The following is a 23,183-nucleotide window of genomic DNA, read 5'->3' on the forward strand; positions in this document are numbered from 1 at the left end:
ACGTAGATATTTCGTCAAAGGAGATATATTTACCCTATATAGTCAATTGTCCATGTCAATCGACTATGACGTCACAATTGAATATTCATGACGTAATGACTTGAAGAAAAAACAATAAAAACATGTTTTAAGCAAAGGGCCTTGTTTTAAACATGTTTGTTTTAAATTGATTTTTGTTTTAAATGCAACCCGAATGTACTGGATAGAACAAATTCAACAACAGCGGGTGATGGGGCGTAGTTAGATAACACAGCAAACAAGGTAAAATTAAGGTGGAGCCTATAGTGCACCAGTCGCGCAGAAATCTGCTATGAAATTGATATTCCGGTTCGTAAGCTGAAAAGGGTAAGAACCACCGGCCTAAATGCTACGATTGGATTCATAATACTCACGGTAAAACATATCCGGAGCGGACCCGTCGTCGACGGGCATGTCCACTTCCCAGACGTCTCCGGGCTCGGCGTAAAAAGGCCCGGTCGTCCGCAGAATTCCGTAGCCGCCCGGCGCGGTGTCGATTACGGCGATTTCGAATTCGCTTGGCAACCGAATGGGCCCGATCGAGGCAGGCATCTGAAACGCGGAATCGCATATCAGCGAGATTCGAGGATGATTCGGGATGGTGCGAGAGGAAAAGAAAATTGAAGAGAAATTCTAATTTGTATTTGCACTGAGAAATGTATTTACTATTAACAGAAGCTGACAGACGCCTGCTTCGAATCGATATCACTTTGACCTATAGGCTTACCATACGTCCTCTTTTAAGAGGATTTGTCCATCTTTTTTTACTTTTTCGAAAGCGTCCTCGGAGGACGCCCAAATGTCCTCTTTTTTGAGATTTTGCCCTCTTTTTTAAGAATTCTGGTTTGATATAGGGTAAAGTTCGACTGATATACAGTAAATCAGCCCTGAAGTAACGCTCCGGCGGGTATTTCGGGAGCTGGGCCGGAAAGTTGAGCTATTTTTTCGTCAATCGACCGCGAAATGCCAAAAATTTACCATTTTTTCAGGATTTTCCTCCGGTATGGCAAGTCTGGAAATTTTTTAAAAGTCTCCTACCTATACGAATGTAATATATGTAACCCTACCTATACAAATCAGACTATTACTAGCTAGAGAGAGATCGAGGAGAGAGAAGGAGACACACAGGAGAGCTATTGCACTCTTTGAGAGTAGACCGTCATGACGGAATATCGATGAGCCCAATATTTGCATAGAATGATATTCATATATGCAACATTTTCCATATGACATGGACATAAATATGTGTGATGACCTGGGCAATTTTTTTTGACATGTCACAATAAGTCAAAATTTTGTCAAAACTGTAGCGTTGGGTCAAAAATGGTCAAAATTATTTACAAAGTCAAAATTGTTTTGACCTCTGCACTTCGTTTGTATCGTAGATTTTGCACTGTCGGCGAACTAATTTAATATATTACGGCTTGTAGCCTACTTTATATGCCTACCATTATAGACGACCCATTTTCTGCTGATTGTGAATCATAAACGGTCAAATGAAACAAATAGGCTTAGACATGGTGTTATGGTCAAAGTACCGCGATATCCTAACTGAAGCGGACTGCTTGGGGGCATTGCATGGTTCTTATATCAAGAAGCGCATGATGAAAAATTGTGATGTAAGTAGACAACATTGTCAGAATGAAGCAAAACGATGAGCCACCAGCAGTGTACGCACAACTTCAGTGTTGTCAGCCAACAACTTCAGCTGTTGAACGTTCTTTCTCCATACCTTGGCAAGTTACTTAGTAAGGACAGACGTTTTCTACCCGAGAATGTAGGAAATTATCTTTCGTTGTACTACAACAAATTTTAATCATTTCTACCATAAAACGTGATGTGACTACTGGAATTTTTCATAGGGCCAGATTTCCGTAAAATAAAGTTTTTTCGTGTATAATTTGTCAGTTTTAAAGTCAAAAACGTTTTTTCAGGCCAAACTACTTCGTAAGGACAGACAGTTCTAACCAGAAATGAAGATAAGTAGTACAATTTCAACATTATGTGTGAAAACACCTAATTTGCATGCGTGAGGTCAAAATCTGGGCAAAATTAAGTTTTTTTAGGTCATAATATGTCAAAATTTTGATTTTTCAGGTCAAAAACTTCGGTTTTTAGGTAAAAAAAATCGCCCTAGTGATGAGAGTCAAAATGAGAGGCCCGACAACTACTCTAGTTGGTAGTTTCTAAAGGTAAATACGGTTAAGATGTTTCATAGTTGTCGCAGTAAATCGGAGGTTACCTCTTCCGAATTCGCAAAGCGAGTCTTCGCGGCTAGCGCAAAACGACGAATAACATTGAAAAATAGGTGCAATTTCGAAAATGCATCCGGCAATACCGTGATTAAGGTCATTTTGCCCAATTGCTACGACGATTTCACCCACAAACACGTCAACTGCACAATACCCAGGGTGTAGGAGGTTAATATGTTTGCCTAATAACCTGCCCAAGTAGACGAGAAAGTATCTGCTTTAGTCTAAAAACACAGACAGTCACTTTTACAAAGCAATATCTACCTCTGCGATTTCCGCTCCGAGCCACGGAGTGGTGTAACTTTCTTCTTTATCATAGTCCTCCTCACATTGGAATAGCATGAACCATATTTTGTTCTCGGTGTCTGTACATAACAAAGCTCTTCGTGCATCCCGCCTTCATAGTATATTATTATCAAAGCCGCACTCACTGTTGGAAATAGTTAGGTCGATCGGTCTGGGCGGGGCAGACGCAACCAAGTCCGGAACAGGGTCGACGATCCCGGCGTTGAGAAGTTTCAAATTTCTTTTTATGGTCTTTCGCTAAACATTGCTTGGGTGAGTTAAATCGCAATGTCCGTGATTAAGTCATGCGGCCTGTTCAGACCTGTTTTTAGTTCTACTTCAGATAATAGTTTACCATCTCTTGAAAGTCACTACTTCGACTCTGCTTCTACTTCTACTTTGCTGAATCAAAAGGACGATATTCCACGATGTCAGGGTTTGATTGGTTGTCTATATATACCACAAACGTTGAGGTGGAAAATCACTTGCTTTCTGGAATGCATTGTTTACTCGCCAGCGAGGCTGTAAAAGGTTAAGGAACATGAACAACAGCATCGTTAACTTGCCAAAACGTGAACATTTCGAGATAGACCTACTTATGTTCAGGCCAAAAAGAAGTCAGCCATCCCGGAGTTCTATATGTCCCTATGGGTGGCCGAAGCATTCAGCGTTTGGACTCGTGTAGAGGTAGAAATAACACCATAAATTGCTACTCAATTACAAGGAATACCATAGCGATTTTCAACACATGACAAGACGAAACTGAAAGCAGAAGAAGAAAGGCGTGACTGGTACTCATGTAAGAAATTTTCAAACGTACATTTAAGCGATGTTTCGCATACTTTCAGCAGTTAGTCTGAGGTGATTACTTCTAAATTAAAATACGTATCTTCTTCATAAACGCAAATCGACCGATACAACTACAAATAGGTGTAATGTTCGAATATATTCTTAGCGACAGCGATACAGGGGCTATTTCGGGTGGCCTTTATCACAACTTTACTCGTAAAAGGGATGCAAACTTATGCCATAACTACTTTCTACCTCTACTTCAAAATCCAAACTGTAGAAATTGAGGCATTTCGCCTAAAATTCTGTTCAAGTAGAGGTAGAAGTGGACTAAAGAATATAACCATTTGAGTAAGTGGTACAGTGAGTACTTCGATACTGACCACCTTCTACTTGACTCTGCTCTGCGATTGCCAGGACTATACCATTGAATTCGTAAGTCAAACCAGGACTGTTATTCAGACTCAACTCAACAGTGTCCTTGTACATCTCACGTGCAAATCATAGCATGCCAAGCATCGGAAAGAAATAGATATTCGGGACCGAATCTGGACAAACGTGACCTCACCTCTTTCCCTTCAACGCGGCGTACCGACGTGAAGATAGAAGCTCTCCAATCCCTCGCCGGATCCACGGGCTGACACCCATCTTCGGGAGGGCGGGCTACCAAAGCGAGACAGTTAACTGACAATACTTCTTGCATGCAAGACGAAATGAATAGTGACGTAAAAATTGTGTTAGTAAGGCATACTGTGTTTGGTATTGGAGATCTAATTCGAGCTGGTGTAAACGGATTAATATACCTGCGCAGTCGGGTGATTCACTTTTTTCGTCGCTTTCGTCATCTTCCTCGTCTTCCGTGATCATTGTGGCTAACGAAGCGGACAGACTTGAAGCCAGCGAGTCATGGGACATGTGAAAATTCTGTCGACTGCAAAAAATGCAATCAGTGAACTAATCATTTATTACCAGTTTCTCCTAAATTGCACACGAGTTGAGTTAAAATGAAACTATTGAAGGAATTCAATCGACGCGATCTATAAATCAAACCCCAGCCTTGGCGATCGCTGGAATTGGACTTGATACTTGATGACAATTCATCTGAATGACGAGCGGTATGGTATCGTTAATTTGGGGTTGGATGAAAAATCAGCAGAGGTGGTCAACAACGAAGTACTCCTATTAGCCCAGAGTAGTCAAGTGGGTTTCGCGGATTGCACTGCTTACCGAGGTGATTGTAATTAAACGGAAAACCGTGATGAAAACAGGCATGCACATTGCACAATTGGGCACGAGTGCATCGAAGATTCAAACTATGCTCTAGATCAGTGGTTCCCAACCTTTCGGTATGTCGGAGCCGCATTTCAAACTTCAGAGTACGTATGAAGCCTCATGAAAGCACTCGAGTAGGTTACTTATAACGGAAATTTATAGGTAGCTAGCCTACCTCTAGGTCTCACCATTCAGCTAATTCAAACACCTTGCAGATAGACTTCTATATTTCATATCGGTTATTTTAGCTTTGATAAACGCAGATTGGCGAGTGCTATACCTTGAAATAAACTGAACTTGCATATCATTACATACTAAAACATACTATTATGTCGTTATGTGATAGCTCTTCACTTTAGTCTTCCTACATTCCAGCACTTAGTGCACGAGTTTACGGGGGATTATACGATGAATAATATTGGACTTTTTTATTTATGTATACTTGAATATGAGCCGTTATTTTGATGTTAGTAAAAATTTGTCGGAATTTATTCTTTATAGAGACGATATATAAAGGTCTATGACCAGCAGAACTCAAGATATATCCTTGACTTGGTTTTCAATTCATCCATGCGTTTGACATTAGTTTGCAAGAATTCTCTTTCCCGGTTTTCAGAGCGGCCTTGGACAGCTTTAGACATAACTAATATTCCTCATTTTAGCATACATAGACAGAAATTGACTAAAATTATTTGTAGAAACAAACAACAACTGTCGCCTATGATATTTTGTGGCATATTTAGAGTTCAATAAGAGCCGCGGTTGGGAATCACTGCTACAGTCTCATCAAAAAGCGCTTACAGCATTGTACATTGTACATTGTGCAACAACATTGCATTGCAGCAAGCCCGCAGAGTATTTTTCATCCCTCACTGTTTATCATATTAACCTCGAAAGATCGTAAGAAATTTCAGGAAAATAAAAGTGGTCGCCTGCAAATAAGTATGGGAGGGCTATGATATAGCTTGTTATACAGTCTGAGCTGACATATATGCATAATAATAACAGAACTAATGTACGATTGAGAATAAATCAGATCAGCACATCCCAGTTATGCATCGGCCACACTGATACGCGCTTCTTCTGAATGACTTGTCTGTATGGGAAAAGTCTGTGTAGCAAAGGTAAACAATTTTATCGTGAACATTATATTCTTATGAACCACACTATCATGATGTGACGGTAATTTTGACTTGACTATGGTGCTTTTGATGACGTTGCAAATGAAATCGCACGGCTGTCTCAAAGCATTTATTACTCATACCTCTTCAAAGCACATTGACGCTATACGCCGTCACCGTCATAACAGGTGAATGAATGCGCCATTATTTTGCAATCACACGGAATGCGAAATAAGCAATATATTCCCCGTGCACAGACAATGTCGGCAAATAAATATGCACCACTGCACAGCAACAGAATGCCTGATAATAGAATTGCGCATTCAGTATACTTACTGCAAAGTCTCAAAGTCGTTTGGCAACTCCTGAATACTGCCTTGGGAGGCGTCAGATTCTGATGCTCTGACCGTGAATTTCTTACGAGGAGGCTTCTTTGGTGGCGTCACTTTATTGGCTGTGGTAAAAAACTTGTAAGAGCTCGGATTCCAAATCATAGATATAATGGCTCGTATTAATTGTTATCTTATAGAATTACAAACCTTAGGACAATGTGAATTGCGTAGCGGTACACATATGGTGACGCGGTGAAACACTAAATCAATAATTTGAGTCACCTACACTCATACGGCCATTTCAGACGACTTTATAGCGTCATAAGTATATGGTCACGATGTTGGCTACTGTTGTACATGAAAATCATGACCATTGCCGTTTAAAGCCTTTTCGACCCAGCAATGCGCAATGGAGCGTTCTCTTTCAAAGCGAGTTAGCGTGCAGTGCATATTTTTAAAGTACACCGCACGACTCGCAGTTGACTCGAAAACTTCATTTGAGTTACGAATTAGCTCGGTGATCAGGTACTGCGATTTCGCCTCGACCCATAAGACAAGATAGGGTAATGGTGAAGCATCGGTAGGTCGCGGATTCAATCCCCAGCCGGGTCAGACCAAAGACCCGATTAGTAAAACTGGTATCCATGACTGGGATAGCATGGATGAGTGGCGCAAGACTCAGAAAGCCTTACATGGATATATCTGCACTTCCCTTGTCCAGCGACATATGTACATCATGCACTCATGGTATGCATATGCACAGATCGTGTGTATGTCTATCATGAGTCGGCGTATATGCCGCAAAAACATCAAGGACATAAATAAACATAACTTATTTTCCTTTTCATAAACAGTAATACCCCAACGTGTTTCTACTGCTCCAAGGGACCTAACATAAGTGTAAGGGTTGGCGTTGGAGCCATAGTCGGAGTGAGTCTGGACCCAGATTAAATACTTCTAATTGTAGTTGAATAAAAATTCACCATGTTATTTCTAGGGCTGGGCAAAATCGATTACCTGAGTGATTCGATTCTGAATCACGTAAAATGATTCGAGTCGAGTCGAGTAATCGAGTATCACTCATTATGACGTCATAGCAGAATATTATATGTCAAAGTTCAAATGTACCTTTTAAGCGACCACAAAGAATATAATGCCTGTTATCCGTCATATTAAGGATACTTTATGTTATTTTTTTCGACCATACCGATTTCATTGCACTTGGTGACAATATTTTGGGATGATCATGACTTCGGAAATGTGCTATTTCCAGTAACGTTCGTAGCTTTGTACTTCATGTTTCGCATGCTACGATACGGCCAATCAAGGTTTCAAGGCTTCAACAGTGAAATTAGCATAAACTCGTTGATCTTTGATAAACTCCTCGTTGATAAATCAACTTTCATTGGTGAGGAGCGTATAATTTCAGTACTCGAAAAAATCGTCTTTTACTACTCGACTCGAATCATTAAAATTAATACTCGATTCAGATTCGAGTACTCGAATCATTGTGCCCAGCCCTAGTTATTTCTATCCTTACTTGAGTGCCAACGATGACTACTTGATAATCTTTGATACTCACGGGGACCTGGATGTGCAACTGATAAATCGCCAATTAAAGGATTTTTGATGTTAGAAGATATGAGGAAGCTACAAATTGCCAAGTTTATGTATCAGTTCCATTGCGGTCAATGTTCCTAAAATTTCAACGACTACGTCACCCCGGAGTCAAAAGCGCATAAGTACAGCATACGCGCGTCAACGAAAAACAACTACCATATTATCAGGACGGAATATCAGAAAACGCATTGCTCTATCAAGTATGCCGGACCCCAATTGTGGAACAGCATCTCGCCGGCTATCCGGCAGTCGTCGAGCATGTCCGCAATCAACTCGAAATACAAGCAATTTCTCCGAAATGAATACTAGCCATGTAGCCTTCAGGATTACCGGACCACGACATAACATATCGATCTCGCCTTGCGCTACATGCCACCCCCTTTTCCCGCTTGCCTCTATATTCTCTGCTTCACGCTTTACTTTTCTTTCAGTGTGCAAACTGTGCATGCCTCTTCTTACTTCGCCTAGGCCATGGTAAGTGTCTCATTTCAAAGACTACTCCAAGTCGTTTCGACACCTTCTTATCTTTTCATTGTATCGCAGTTTTGTGGTGCTTAGAAATGATAAACATATTAATAAACTGATACTGATACTCAGTGATGTTTTTAGTATATATGGTAAATATGGTACATACAGGACTCTAACTTGACCGACTGAACATGTCATGTGTAATGAAAATAAATGGTAATGGAATACTACTGTGGGAACGAAACTTATCAGCATTATTACCCTACCCAGAATACTATTTAGTCCATTTCGCGTCCGTCGATACAAGACCATTTTCAAGAAACACTTACCAATGTCGAATGTAGACCGTGGCCGAGCTAAGGGAGACAGTATCGCTTTGGGTGATCCAGACCGCGGTGCCAACCGCGGAAAACTATGGCGATCGCTGGAATTGGACTTGATACTTGATGACAATTCACCTGAACGAGGGGAGCGGTATAGTTTCGTTGATTTGAGGCTGGATGAATAATCAGAGCAACGAAGTACTCCTATTAGCCCAGAATAGTCGAGTGGATTTCGTGGATTGCACTGCTTACCGAGGTGATTATGATTTGAGCCTAATTCTACATTTACTTCACGATATCTAGTTTTGACATAACTTTGTCTTACTTTTCTATGTGTAAAATCGTCACATGAACCGCATGAAATAGCTATTACGGTAACTGCTGAATATTTTAACAAACAATGTCCCTATTTGTATAGTGTTAGTCGTCATTTTGCATTAGTCGCGACGCTGCATATTGCAATTTAGAAAGCAGAACCCTCTGATTGACTGCCAAATGTATGGAAAACCAATTCAGAGTTCTGTATTCTTTTGCACCCCATAAATCGTACATGTGAACATAACCCATTCCACCTATGGGATATCTCTCCAAAAGGATTGGTGTATTAGACTAGTTTCCACCCATTAGAATGGGTGAGAAAGCAAAATATTGTACCAGACGGTGCCGATGGCCTGATTTGCACCCCACACTGTAAATCCATGGGTGGAAAATAGGTGTATTTAACATATTCCCACCATAGCGTAGGGTGTGAACCGGGTAAGTGGTACTTCCTGGTAGCAAATTGTGCTTTTACACCCTTCCAAAGGATGAATATGAGTCAAATACACCAATTCTTATGGAGTGTAAGATATGGTAGAAATCCAGTAAACACGCCTATACTTTCCCTCCGCATATTTACAGTATACTTCTACTTGGATTGGTCATTGAAAGTAGTATATCCTTCTACCAGTAGCTCAGTACAAAATCTTTTCGAATAATTGTACTTCTACTGGAGTACCAAAGACGACCCTATTGACTGCCACTGGTCTCCTATTGACTGTGGCGAAAACACCCTGGACTGGACATACAGGCCCAAATCAACCAACCCGATCCGAGGTTCACTCCAGAGCTCCTACCTAAGTGTTGGAGGTTTATCTAGACTCCTGCTCGCCATGTAATAAGGGGCGCCTTACAGAAAGCCTAAAACGAAAGTGGGCCGTGCCAGAAGTCGGCAGATAAGGACTCATTATAAAAATATCTGCCTGACCATAGTATAATCGAAACACTCTGAATACCATAATAACAACAACAACCAACCCGATCCGTTCATTTTCTTCCGCCTTAACACCACGACATCTTCCTCCGAGTCTTCGTCAGTGCCCGACGACAGCGTTTCGTATTTCTCCGAGTCCGCCTCCGAGATCAGCTGGTGCTGGCGCATGTGCGTGACAGGACGTGACCCGAACACTACCTCGACGTCACTTCCGGACATCTCGGAGTCGTCGCTGTAGCGCTTGGACGGGGCCCGGAAGCCGAACTCGTTCGATTCTTCGTCCTTTATGAGGCTGTCCAAGACTGAGAAAGTTTCCGTTGTATATTATTGTTAAGAACTAACATGTATGTTTAAGGTTCTTAACCTGCGCTCGCAGAGACAGTCTCAGGGGTTCGGTTAAGATCAAGACACACACCCGACTCATACAGCATAAGTTGTACTGATTAGCAGTGGATATGCATTATATTCACTCTGTTTTGCATTTGTGAAAACATGTTTTCATCAACATGTTCTTTTAACACTGTTGTTGATACACAGTTAATTTTGTACACCAGTAGGCTATTCTGTAGCAATGTATCAGATGTGTGATGTAATATATTTACGAAATGGTTCTTCAGTTTAGTAAAATTTAGGACCTGCTGGTGTAACGATATTGTTTATATGCTCCTCCTCATTATGCAATCAGCGTTAGTGGTATCTTACAAACGCCTGCAGGACGAAGTGTACCGTTCCAAAAGCCGGCAGTTCAGGAATCATAACGAAAGATACCGACCTGGTGCAAAGTAACCCAAGGCCCAACCAGATGAAAGCTATGCTACCCGATAAAGGCCAGAACAGACTCAACAATATCCTAGACACGAGCGAATTGGAGAAGTTCTCATTCCCACGCACCCTCGTCTCGTATTTTCACGGTGCCGCCGTGTCGCGGTCTTTTGCTGTCCGTTGTGGTCTTCGACGCAACCTTACCGGCTTTGCGTTGTCCGGATTTCACGTTCTGAACAGAGACGGCGCGTATAAGGACTGGAAAAGGCGAAACCGAACGTTTGCTGACCTTGGCAAACAAAGGCGTCCGTGTTGCAGTATCACTGGTAGCGCTTGCGTTGTTCGCGTTCGAGGGAATTGAACTGTCTGCCGAGAACAGGAAAATAGCGATTAAAGGAAATGACGATGCGATTTGCGTACGAATGTGGCTACAGCACATAGCAAATATCATCCGATACCAGAGGTGGTCAGTAACGAAGTCCTGCTACTACTTTTTCTGGGTATTCATGTACGTTTTGCCTATACCTTCACTACTTACTCAAGTTGTTATGTTGAGACTATAGTTCCACCAGTACTTGAACAATATTTTCCACAAAAACTGTTTAAAATTTGGATTTTGAAAAGTAGAAAGTGGTTTCGGGATATTTTGCATCACTTTTGAAAACATAACCACTTGAGTCTGTAGTACAAGTAAGCAAAACCTGCTTGAGTACCCCGAAAAAGGATAAGTATTTCGTTACTGATCAGCTTTCAACTTCGCAATGAGCGAACCTCGTGAATTCGTAGGTTCGTCGCTCAGGGACGACTTTTTGACATGCTTTTGGTCTATGGGCGATTTCGCGATCATTCCCGTGAACACGGTTTGAGATGAAGGCTTGTCGAGGTCGTCCAAATCGTCTAGGTTGATCACTTTGTCTTTTTGCTTGTCGTCATTCTTGGGGATGCTCGGCGTCTTCCATATACTCGTGCAGGAGGCAAGTACCTGGCACCAATAATGCAACGTTCCTGTTATGTGGTCTTCATGTGGAAGAATGTAGAATTGACCAAATGCGTAGGCGATTGAATGTTTCACTGAAGCAACACCTTCTCCTACTGACGCTTATCAGTAGTCACAAATATAGAAGATAAAATAAATAGGATACAATGTATGGGGAATGTCTAAATTGCGGTCATTGCGGTCATAGTCCCAAATAATGAAAACAATAAAAGTGATAATGATGCTACATATATAGGATAGCCCAAGGACGTAGTAGGAATTTCGATTTGAGCTTAGTACTTATTGGCTCTCACTTTCTCTATTCAGTTGTTCTCTCTCTCGCTCTGTCCATGTGTGTGTGTGTATGTGTATGTGTATGTGTATGTGTATGTGTATGTGTATGTGTATGTGTATGTGTATGTGTATGTGTATGTGTATGTGTATGTGTATGTGTGTGTGTGTGTGTGTGTGTGTGTACTTATGGCGAACGTAATGTTTGTTCTCAAAAAGATGTCTATCATACTTCGGCCGTGAGACTGTGAGTGTAAGGTTCGCATTCAGTTTCTCTATATATAGCGTAACACGAGCTGATTTCGCATTTTCAAATAGGAATACATCTCTTATCATAAAATATCCAGATCTATGCGCGGTAATCACTGACTCCAATTCATTATGACAACGCGTGAAAGCTCATTCGACATTAGCTATATAAATCTAAGTCCTTCGGAAAGGTCATGATTCAATCCTAAATCACAGGCAGAATACGTATCGCACGAATAGGTATATGATTGAATGATGCTACATTATTTTGCGCCTAGATATTGAGCGACAAGTAAAAATCAACCACGCCAAGTTGAATGGGATTCTTATTAAATCAAACGGATAGGCTATCCTATCTTGCCTCAATGAACACATGAAACGCGTCGCATATTCATAATTCACATGAACAATATAATAAGCCTTGAGACGTATTGACATTCCGAAGATATTTCGAACTGACGACAAGCATGAGATGAGTTAATATGAATTATATCCGTGCAAAGTTTTCATGTGTCATGGCTTGCGTTTCGGTATGCGCTTCCTTTTGAGACATGGCCTGGGCGTATATCGAAAATGGTTGCAGTAGCAGCTAATCAATTCTTATCAGGGCCGTAACCGCCGCACCCCAAACCCCCAATTGGGGGCGTGCTCGGAGGGGGTCCTAAATTATTTCGTTAATTAAGATAAATTATAGAGTATTTATTTGCCAAATTTATGCAAATTTTCAAAGTTATTTTGCGCTGCGCGCGATTTAATGGTGCCAAATATCTTGATTATTATTGGGTACCCTTACCCCAAGAAAGAATACGCATGATTTATGGAAATGGGAATTTCGGCGTTGGCCATTACCGCACCACGACGCACCAAGACATATGAACTTTTAGACCAGGGGTCGCCAACTCAAAATAGGTCGCGGGCCACTTTTCCAAATTCCTGGAGGCCGCGGGCCGCATGACATCAATATCGATATAAAAGTAGGCAACGCAGTTCAACAACCACGTCTGATAACTCTACGTTATTACAACGCTGTGCTTTCTAACATAGGCGACGGTTATAGTTACCACAAAAGAACTAATATTTTATTGAACAAACACAAACAAAACAAAAAGTATCATGATCATCAATGTCATTATATTTTGGACTATGAGCTGTACACGATACCTGACAATGACAACACTCTTTAGCCGCTAAAACAGGGGTGGCCAACATTTTTGTAATTCACGGCCGCATTTCGCGTACTCATGTAGCCTGCGGCCGCATACCGGTGGTTAGTCGTGATAAACTAGCTGGGGCCAAATACCCACGTTATCATGTCCATGTCCATTGCCGGTACACTCCGAACTAATCTATATGCACATATCGGCTTACTATGCGCACCAAATCGTTAGTAGTTATGTTGTAAAGAGCCACAGAGAACCAATCTGTAGTCGCGCGAAGCGCGAAAAATTTTTCATGTTCATGAGTGAATTTCGTCAATAAATATTAGTATAGTTTCACATATTACTATAAAATATTTATCCTTTCTCGGCCAATGTGATCAGATTCCCAGATACAGCTGATGCAGGGGGTATCTGCGAAAACTTAGGGTTGTTATTACAAGTGTCGACAGCCGCATAATTTTCCTTCTACTGCTGCAGATTGGCCACCCATGGATTGAAGAATCAATATTGCGGTTAGCTATACACGGTAGGCCTACTTGCAAGACAACTATCTCCTCGTAAAGCATGGTCTTTTGGAGCGCCCGAAGTCGTTTTGCAGGTTTCTCGGTCTTGGCAGTGGTGGGCCATTTCAGGCAATATGCCCATTCGTACCAGCAAATTCTTCATCCATGGAATGATATTACCATGCCGAGGCCGTATCAACTAGTGCAGTGGTTCCCAACCGGGGAGGAATTCCCCCCTTGGGGGGAATTTTGCAATTTTTAGGGAGGAATTCGAGTTTAGAATTGTAACGGATTTCCAAAATTGTTCATGTTCGAACTGTTATGTAGTTAACCAGTTATATCCGTACGTATGCTCCTTATGACTGTTTTATTTGCTGAAAGTATGTTCAAATGCTATTTGAAATTTCTTTTTCACATACAAATCCCTCCACCCCTTTTTTTAACTAGTTCAGATGTGCTGCAGTTCGCAAGACAATTTTGCAGGCCAGCGACGGCCTCTCAATCTCATATATCCCAAGCAAGTAAATGTTGCGCCGAATCATTCACAACAAGCCCTCTAGTGAAAGTATTTATCTTATATTTTCAAGTCAACATTTTCAGACAGTGACTAAATATTCCAACGTCATCGATTCAAGTCAAAGAGATCGCAAGCCTTGCTTTATTTTTAGTGAACTGCTACCCGATCGAAAAAAGACATGGTAAACTTGGTGCAATGTTGCCGAAACGTAACGGGTGTCCTAAATTTCAATGAGCTCCAGCAGGGAATCTGATCACGCGTATGTTATATATCAGGGCTGTAACCCAGTCACGAGGCTCCGAGTTACTAGTCAATCTCACTTTCATAGTTTTGACTCGAGTCAAGTCGGGTCATTTTCAATTCACCATTGAGTCAAGTCTGAGTCCAAGTCACCGAGCAGGCGCTCGAGTCTGAGTCATGGTATTATGACTCGAGTACGAGTCCAAGCCACACTCAAGTCAACACTGTTTGGTGATATTGAATGATTTGGATTTATGATATACTAATTTTCCTCACTTTGAGCAGTTTCTTGTCGCATTGTCAAGTACCAGGATCAATAGACGAAATTCCAATAGGGTGGTCACTTTACTGTTCTTCGAAATTACAATGAAATGTCGGTCTTGGCCGTTTTATAGTCTTGAGTCATATGGCTTGATTCGAGTCATGCACAATGACTTGAGTCCAAGTCGAGTCAATACACAGATTGTCTCGAGTCGAGTCGTTTCCGTATTTTGAGAAAATAACTCGAGTCAAGTTGAGTTGTCAGAAATGGTGACTCGAGTCAACCTGGTCAACCCTGTTATATATGAAAGTCTATTGGCGAAATGCATACTATGCTATTGTTGGCTAAATGCATACGCAAACTTGAGAATAAAATCGCGAGACCAGTAAATTCGTGGATACTGATTTTTCACAGCAGTTATGTTAGCGATTGGTGCATGGTAAGCCGAAAACACAAATGGAAGTGTGGGGGTCTGTTGAGTCGAGCGTTCCAGAATTTGTGTGATTGGGACCAAGACCATTGTTTTTGGAGGTCTACAAAGTGTTATTACAGCACTGCTGGAAACAAACACTCGTTACCCGCCCGTCTTATTCTCTTAGTCAACAGGTGGTTGCGTGGTAAAAATGACCATTTTAAATCATCGGGCAGATTTATCCTAAGGGGGGAATTTTAGCTAAAATTTCAGCCAAGGGAGGCACGAGATGAAAAAGGTTGGGAACCACTGAACTAGTGAGTAATAGTGATAGTGGGCACATAGAATGGCTCACTTTGAAAAACAACAACATTATGTTTCAACTGAAATCAATTTTAGCGTTTCAACATGATTTACTAAGCGTTTTTCTGAATTTTTTTCAAATCAGGTCGCGGGCCGCAAAATAGGACCTCGCGGGCCGCATGCGGCCCGCGGGCCGCGTGTTGGAGACCCCTGTTTTAGACCATGTAACATGCGACTCCGAGAAGTGTGCCAGAACGATAGGCAGCCGAGTGTTCCTCTCCTGGCAATCTGAACCCCACAAGACAAATGCCATTCCGCAAGGAAAATTGAATTGCTAGCGAAGAAATCGTGTGCGTCTTTTAGTTAAGTACGTTTGGGCGATTTCAATATCTTTTGACATAGCAGACAGGAGGTCACGAAATAACATCGTGTAACGAAGTCATTATACCAACGGGTCCGCCCGGATATGTTTAGTTATTATTTACGGGCCCGGAGCCTACATTTTCCAATATACCTCACTTAGCTCTACCAGAAAATCTAATTACGTGAGGAAAAAGAGAATAAAAAATTGATAGCAACATTGGCAATATATATAGGCAATTCCTGATCATATTAACACATTCAATCACGAACTACGGCGGTTATAGGCGATATGATATGACTATACAAAGCAGTACAACAAACCGCACTGATAAGTAGCGGTAAAAACGTATAGGCTGATGGGGGTCTTGGGGGTTTCGCCCCCAGAAGTCTGGTCTATAACCCTATGGAGGGCCCAAGGCCACCGTTTTGGGGGGATGACGAAGTGCTGTTTCGGTCCTGATTCTTATAACATGCACCAACGAATACATGCAAGTCATGATCACGGCATGATTGAGACAGAATGAAAGTTCACTGTTCAGTCACCTGTTCGATATTTTCAGCCCAGTCATCTCGGAAACGTTGGCTTGTGCAGTTCAACACGTATACGCGATCCGGGGTATGAATCGTCAATCCGTAACCTTGGCACAAGCGAATTGTCGAGATTACTACGTCACAAAGCAATCAAATTCAATAGGTTAGGTTAGGACTATGTATAAAGGCTGTTCAAAAATAATTTTTTTCTGGATTCCAGCCATTCAGTGATTAAATTGTCATGTTACCCTAAAACACACTGCACACCAAATTTGGTTCAATTATAACGAGTATAAGGCTCCGCAGATCCAATTACAATGTTTAATTTATTAGGGAAAATTAAATTCAAATTAATTCAAATTTTCTGTCAATCCCATGAAATTGTTGAGCTGTCTTCAAAGACGATGCAAAACAAATTTGACTCAATTCCAACTAGTAAAAGCGGAGTTTTCTGAGTTTTTCGTTGATATAGTTCTAGGATTTATCCTTGATTGGTGGATAATAATAAAAAACGGTATTTTTTAACAGCCCTAATGTATACGCGACAAGTATGGTTCCGAACTAAATGCTCAAGTGTATGGCACGAATTCGTCAGGAGTGAGCGTCGTTGATCACAAGGACTCAGGCCGTAAAACAACAACGTGCTGGTCGTAGTTTTGTCATCAGATAAGTTTTATGCCAATCAAAAATGGTTGCTGTTACAGAATTTATGCATATAGCCTGCGTCTGCATACATATCATCCGCGCAATACTTACAATGGCATTGACCGCTGCAAAAGGTTGTCTGGCAATAAGCACCATGTTTGATAAATCATAACAACAATTTGCAACATAGCTACACAGGATAGTGATTACTTGATATTGACTAGCAGGCGCGCATCCAAACGAGCTTGAAGCCACCATATTAATAACAATAACAAACTGGTGTCATCGATACATTGTAATATCACAACATGCCTGGGTATGATTTTACGCTGTGCAATATCAGGGGCAAAAAATCTGTTCCCTTTCGCTACGCCTAATGGAAGCATAATAGACAAAGAATGTGCTCACCGTCCTCTTTGATTCCTTTTGGAAATCCTTTTAGTACAGCATACCCGAACGTTTTCGATCCAAGGGGTATATATCCTAACGGGTGGGCATCGAGAGGTTGGGTGTAATACCACACTGCCGTTCCAACTAGGCTGAACCATCTCCGTCGGAACTTTTCGTGCTTTTTTGGACCCGTCTTAGCCATCCACCCTTCCTAAAAGGAATTGTCGGATTGAACGGACCATCGAAAAATAGCGACCAGAATAACCACAGCAAGCACGGTGGAATTATAGAGTCTTTCTATGCGTCAAACCTAGAACCTATAAAACCACAACTACTGAATCATATATATGATAAAGATGCTGTGAATAAATCTAAAGCTTTAATCGGAAATTCTCATAGAATAAATAATTGACAAGCCTGACAATTGGAACATCGGTTTCTAACCACACCGAGTCACATCCACAAAGTTTTTCACGTTGGGTAATACCACCTGAGAATTTGAAATTGCAGTATTCACAGAGCAACAACATCTTACAATAATAATCGTTGTGTTGAGGTATTTCTTGATGTCCGGTTGTTGAAAATCTTTGTATTTTACGCGGGCCATTGCAGCGCGAATAGCATGATACCAATCTGAAATTGCAAGAGTTAATGTAATAACTCGAGACTCGAGAGTATACTCCGCTATCAATATCGTAAGTCTGCTATCATGTAAATTGAATCGATAATATGCGGAAGAGACATGGAAATTCATGCCGAATGTATTTGAGAGAGGATAGGCCTCTCAAATCTTATGTAGGGTGCTACTAATTACGCGGCTTGGTTGAATTCCTATACTTTCTGCGAGGATCACAAATCGGTTATAACTATAGGGCAAGTTTTTGCAACTTTTGCAACTTTTTTCGCAGCTTCCGGCAGCTTCCTAAATACTCAGAAGTTTGGAGGATTCTTATATAGCAACTTTTCTCCATTTTTTTCATGCAACTTTTTGTAACTCTTCCGATTTTTCATGAAACTTTTTGCAAGTTTTTTCGATTTTTCATGCAAATAACTTTTTACTGGAATTATTTGGCAGTATATGTAAATGAATCCCTTGATTATATCACTGTCGTTTAAATTTGAGGTCCTTTCTGATTTGACGGCTAGACCGGCCAGGCTAGACCGCCGAAAATTATATTTTCACTGGGTCATTTTTCTCAGGTTATTGATTTTGTCATCAACACTCAGTTTTGCTACAGTGCCTTGTGTTTACGGATCGATTCTAGTATCTCATACCCTAATATTTTCAAGGAACTTGTCCATAAATGCAACTTTTTAGTGAAGCTTTTGTGAAAAATAAATGCAACTTTTTACTGCAACTTTTGTATAAAATAAATGCAACTTTCCACGGATTTGACTGCAACAAAAACTTGCCCTAGTTATAACTGAATTTATAGCCATTGTTATCAAATAATATCACGGCAACATTGTTTCAATGAAGTAGTGGTGAACATGAATATTCTACCAGTCTTCCAGGTGCAGAGTGTGTCATAATTTGATCTCCGAAGGCACTATCATCTTATGCCCGCCAAATGTATACTTGTGTTATGTAATGTTAAATTGATGTAAAGTCGGACTTCGTTGCTTAGCAATATCAAGTATAGGCCAGCTCAGGCATATTAGGCATTTAACTTCCCGTATTGGCATATACCATGCATGCCCTTATTGCTTGGAGCTGTCAAAATATGGCAGGGCCAGCAGGCTATATTAACATCTTCGCAAACGTTGCTATACGCAGTGCACAGGAAATGACAGGCGGGCGTTTAGATCTCCGTGCGAGAAATCATCTACTGATAACTGGATAATGCATTGTATCCGCAAAGTTATAATAGATACTACATTACTCCACTTGTATTACGCGTAAATTATAAGACTGTTGCACTTCAGTGTCGTATATGAGTCGTTGAATGGATAATGGATCAATCGGAAACACTACTTGTCATATAACATGGGATCATACTTTCGAAAGGAGATACTCATACAATAGCACATTATTCATTGCTTTCGATGGCCACATAACCTCGTTGGGCATGCATTGCCGCAAAAACGGCTTCTTGTAATTTGCGCCAAACTACGGTAAATGCATATTCTGCCCGCATACCAATTCGTCATTCCACGCACTCGATAACACACTTTCGTCAATGGATTAGCCGTCACGAAAAATCCACCAACGGACCATCACTTTTATATTTCTTATAAATACTGAGAGGTGGCCATTAACGAAGTAATTTTAATATTTTGGAGTACTCAAGTAGAATGAGCCTCCTGGATTACTTCCACTTCTACATTACAGTTTTCGGGCTAAGGTGCATACTTTTTACAATCTGTATTTGTTGAAGTAGAAAGTATTTTTAGGATAGGATTGCATCGTTTTTGTGGGCAAATTGTTATATACCAACTGTGCGAAATAACCCCGGTATCATCGTAGCTGAATAAATCTTCTGAAATTGCACCAGCTTCCAGTGCAATTACGGATTTTTATAAATTAGTGGCGAGGGGGCATCTTGTAATACGAAAAGTAGTCACACCAATGATTAACTGCTACAAGTACGCGACCCCTCGACCAAATCTAAATTTTTAAACTAATTCCCATTATTTTCATCTTCCATCACTAGGCGTAGTTTTGACATGTCTCCGACATCGCTGCATGTATTGTAATCGATTAAACAGATTACTTTTCCTTGAGTATCACAGCTGACTATACTTTGACCAGAACCTCTGCAAATATTTATGCGTCATACAGAATGCTGTTATTGTATAAATGTGCATTCGATCGGACCTTGAACATCATTGCTCCAACTAACATCCAGGCATGAGATGGAACTTGATTGCCATTGTGTTTCATGTTACTAGGAATGTCGTCTACATGCACACGGCTGATTAAACCGTATAGCATCAATCACCATATGCATTACCTGCAATGTTCCTTCTAATTTTTCACGAGTCTGCGCAAACACGTCAACTCACAGCGCAGGCCCTCGGACAACAGTGCGCAACCGGCCTCCCCATAGGGCGATAAAATTAACTTCTGGGGGGCTTCCCCAGACCCCCCTCGGCCTCTAGGCTTTTGTCCGGTCATTTTCATCTACATTGGGCTCCGTTTAGTGGTTGTGTCGCCTAAACGCGCGAAGCATCAAAAATTTATATAATTAATGATTGCAACGGCCAATATCATCGGGCATTGCACATATATTGCTATCAATTTTTATCCTCTCCGTGCTCACATAATCAAATTTACCGGTAGAGCTGATCGAGTGAGGTGTGTTGGAATAAATTGGCCCTCTAAATAATAATGACATCTTCGGGCGTACCCGTTGGTATAATGACTTCGTTACTTGATGAAATTTCGGGACCTCCCATCTGCTGTGTCAAAAGATATTGAAATCGCCCAAACGTACTAAACTAAAAGACGTACACGATTTCAAATTGGCATTTCTTTACTGGAAAATAATGTTCCCTCGATATGGCATTTGTCTTGTTGTGGGACTCGGATCGTCAGAACAGGGACATTCGGCGCCAGCTATTTAGGCGCCTATGTGGACATGGACAATTAAACATATATGTATATATATATCGAAGTTTTCGGTCAGCATAAGGGCAGTCCTTTTCGACCAAGGTTTTCTCGCTGCTGATCGTTCTGGCGCACTTTTCAGAGCTGGATGTTACATAGCCTATAACTTCATATGTTATGGTGCGGTAATGGCCGACGCCCAAGTGCCCATTTCTATAAAGCATGTGTATTTTTTGTTGGGAAAGGGGGACCAATACTCAATATATCTGACAGTATTAAATCGCGCATAGCGCGAAACAAATTCCCTAATTATTCCAAAAAATTCTCTATGATTTATGTTAATTCACGAAATAATTTTGGGCCCTTTCGAGCTCGGCCCTTCCAAATGGGGGTTTGGGTGCGGCAGTTACGGTCCTAAGTAAATCTTACGCAATGTCCATGCGAAGCTGAGAATACTATTCGTTAGTTTCTCGCAGATTAACTTCGAGCTAGCTCATTGTTATTTATAACTTTGGTACACCATGTTATTTCGCCATTCCCAGAAAATACTGCGCTATTGAAATGATATCAGTATCGCTCACGCGTACGAGACCATACTTTAAAAAGTCTATTCCGTGAGGCGCGCGCAATTGTAAATTCTCATTTCTTCACGGAGCGCAATATTTACTTTTGTGGGCCGCACTTGTACCTCGTTTTCAGACTTCAGTGATAACACTATTTGCCCGTGACAATGTTCCATCTAGTTTGTCCCGAGTCTGCGCGCCTGTGTGGTCCATTGGACAACAGTGCGCAACGACTGAAAAAACATCACTTCGAATTTTTTGTGTGCAGCTTAGATTTTCTGTGCGCAGAGACCGTTTCAGCACTGCGCATTTGCGCACGTGCGCAGCTTAGAGGGAACATTGATTACCTGTCGTACTTCTTCCATTCTCTCCAAAGACGAAAAGGTTCCGTCGCGTACCGTCCTTCTCATACGTGATTTGCATCCCATTTGAATTTCCGAGTTTATCAGGAACGAGGTAAACGTTTACTAAGTTCTAACGAAGCGTCGTCACATACAATTACGTTTATGCGTACGGAACGCGAGGCCTACGTCTCAAGCAATACTCACGCGAATTGGGATAGCATCCTTCGGGTTTTTGTCGCTGTACTTGATGAAATACATTAGTTTTCCATCGTTGGCATTTAATATGAATTTTCTCCGTTGGAATCTGTAAGGAGATATTGGAATTTGCGTGGCAGTTTTCGGAAGAGGTGAAGTCGCGATACTTCTCTTGGTCTTTCAATCGCTTGAATAGGGCACCAGTTTTTGTGCCTTGACTGTACGCGACTTGCTGGGACTGCTCTTTGAATTCCTCGCGAACGTATTTCGCAAGGATCCATTGTTCTGTAACGTAATTAGAACCCCGACATTTAGCACATGTCTGATTTGTCACTTCAAAAATGATAAAATAATAAGCGCCATTTCAGGTATATACTTATTCGTCCGACAGCGGATAACATAATCAATTGATAAATAACTAACAAGAATTGGAATTGGGTTTCCGAAAAGGCACTAGGTGCGTCTTCTACGATCACAAATCATGCCAATGCAAATATCAAATCTATTGCAAAACACAAGATGATCAGAATAATCAGAATTGATCAGGATATTCACAAGTATTGGTGTCTGTGAATTCCATCCTTGAAATAACAGAAACATGATACGGCAATTCGCATTCCACATATCACAGTCAACGGAGCATCGCCCATACAATGCAGTTTCGCATTTTAATGGTTGCTACAATACAGGGGAAACCCAGATGTGACCACGTTTGAAAGAAAAGTCGCGTGTGGTATTATATATATAGATTTTCATCAGCTATCAAGAAACGAATCAATCATGTTTGGCTTCAACGAAGTGAGAGATTCACTTCTTCATCAAATAACCTATGTATCAATCCATGTATTCTGATTTCGTGGAGTCGTGGTGCGACCAGTACCAGTACATGCCGCGACTTTACTTCACTAAACAGTAAACATACATCAGCTCAAAATTCAATTTCTGTGCTCTCGTAACTATCATCTCGCTGGTCATTCGTGTGTTGACTGACGAGTGAGAGTTAAATCGAAATAAAGAAAGCACTCATTATCACCGATTCATGAACCAATTCCTCGTATGCCTTTTTACTGTAAATCACTATTTTTGAACAAATTTCAATTTATTGTAAGGCACAAACGCTGAAATAAAGAGCCATTGTTCACATAGGCGCAGCCAGGGGCGAAATGATACTAAAAATGTCGACTTGGATATTGTG

General features: G+C 41.1%; 1 protein-coding gene across 2 annotated transcripts in view; it reads right to left on the minus strand.

The window, feature by feature from the left end:
• The window catches only part of LOC145452856 (uncharacterized), a 40,701-nt gene that overhangs the window by 11,383 nt on the left and 6,135 nt on the right, over positions 1-23,183 (minus strand). For both annotated transcript variants that reach the window (XR_013919562.1, XM_080330990.1), the window contains exons 3-19: positions 22,156-22,273; positions 21,998-22,097; positions 21,797-21,923; positions 17,872-17,969; positions 17,355-17,547; positions 16,314-16,408; positions 11,266-11,476; positions 10,784-10,860; positions 10,624-10,726; positions 9,777-10,034; positions 8,487-8,615; positions 6,074-6,191; positions 4,148-4,275; positions 3,913-4,007; positions 2,702-2,813; positions 2,535-2,635; positions 393-570 (exon numbers count right to left, since the gene is read on the minus strand). Coding sequence is in view for 1 of the 2 variants with exons in the window: in XM_080330990.1 (XP_080187116.1) it covers positions 393-570; positions 2,535-2,635; positions 2,702-2,813; positions 3,913-4,007; positions 4,148-4,275; positions 6,074-6,191; positions 8,487-8,615; positions 9,777-10,034; positions 10,624-10,726; positions 10,784-10,860; positions 11,266-11,476; positions 16,314-16,408; positions 17,355-17,547; positions 17,872-17,969; positions 21,797-21,923; positions 21,998-22,097; positions 22,156-22,273 (2,241 nt within the window). In the remaining variant the exon portion in view is untranslated. The remainder of the gene's footprint in view (positions 1-392; positions 571-2,534; positions 2,636-2,701; positions 2,814-3,912; positions 4,008-4,147; positions 4,276-6,073; positions 6,192-8,486; positions 8,616-9,776; positions 10,035-10,623; positions 10,727-10,783; positions 10,861-11,265; positions 11,477-16,313; positions 16,409-17,354; positions 17,548-17,871; positions 17,970-21,796; positions 21,924-21,997; positions 22,098-22,155; positions 22,274-23,183) is intronic.

The sequence above is a fragment of the Botryllus schlosseri genome, chromosome 12 (genome assembly GCF_051294905.1).
Source record: "Botryllus schlosseri isolate E-star chromosome 12, Bs_hap1, whole genome shotgun sequence".
Lineage (NCBI taxonomy): Eukaryota > Metazoa > Chordata > Ascidiacea > Stolidobranchia > Styelidae > Botryllus > Botryllus schlosseri.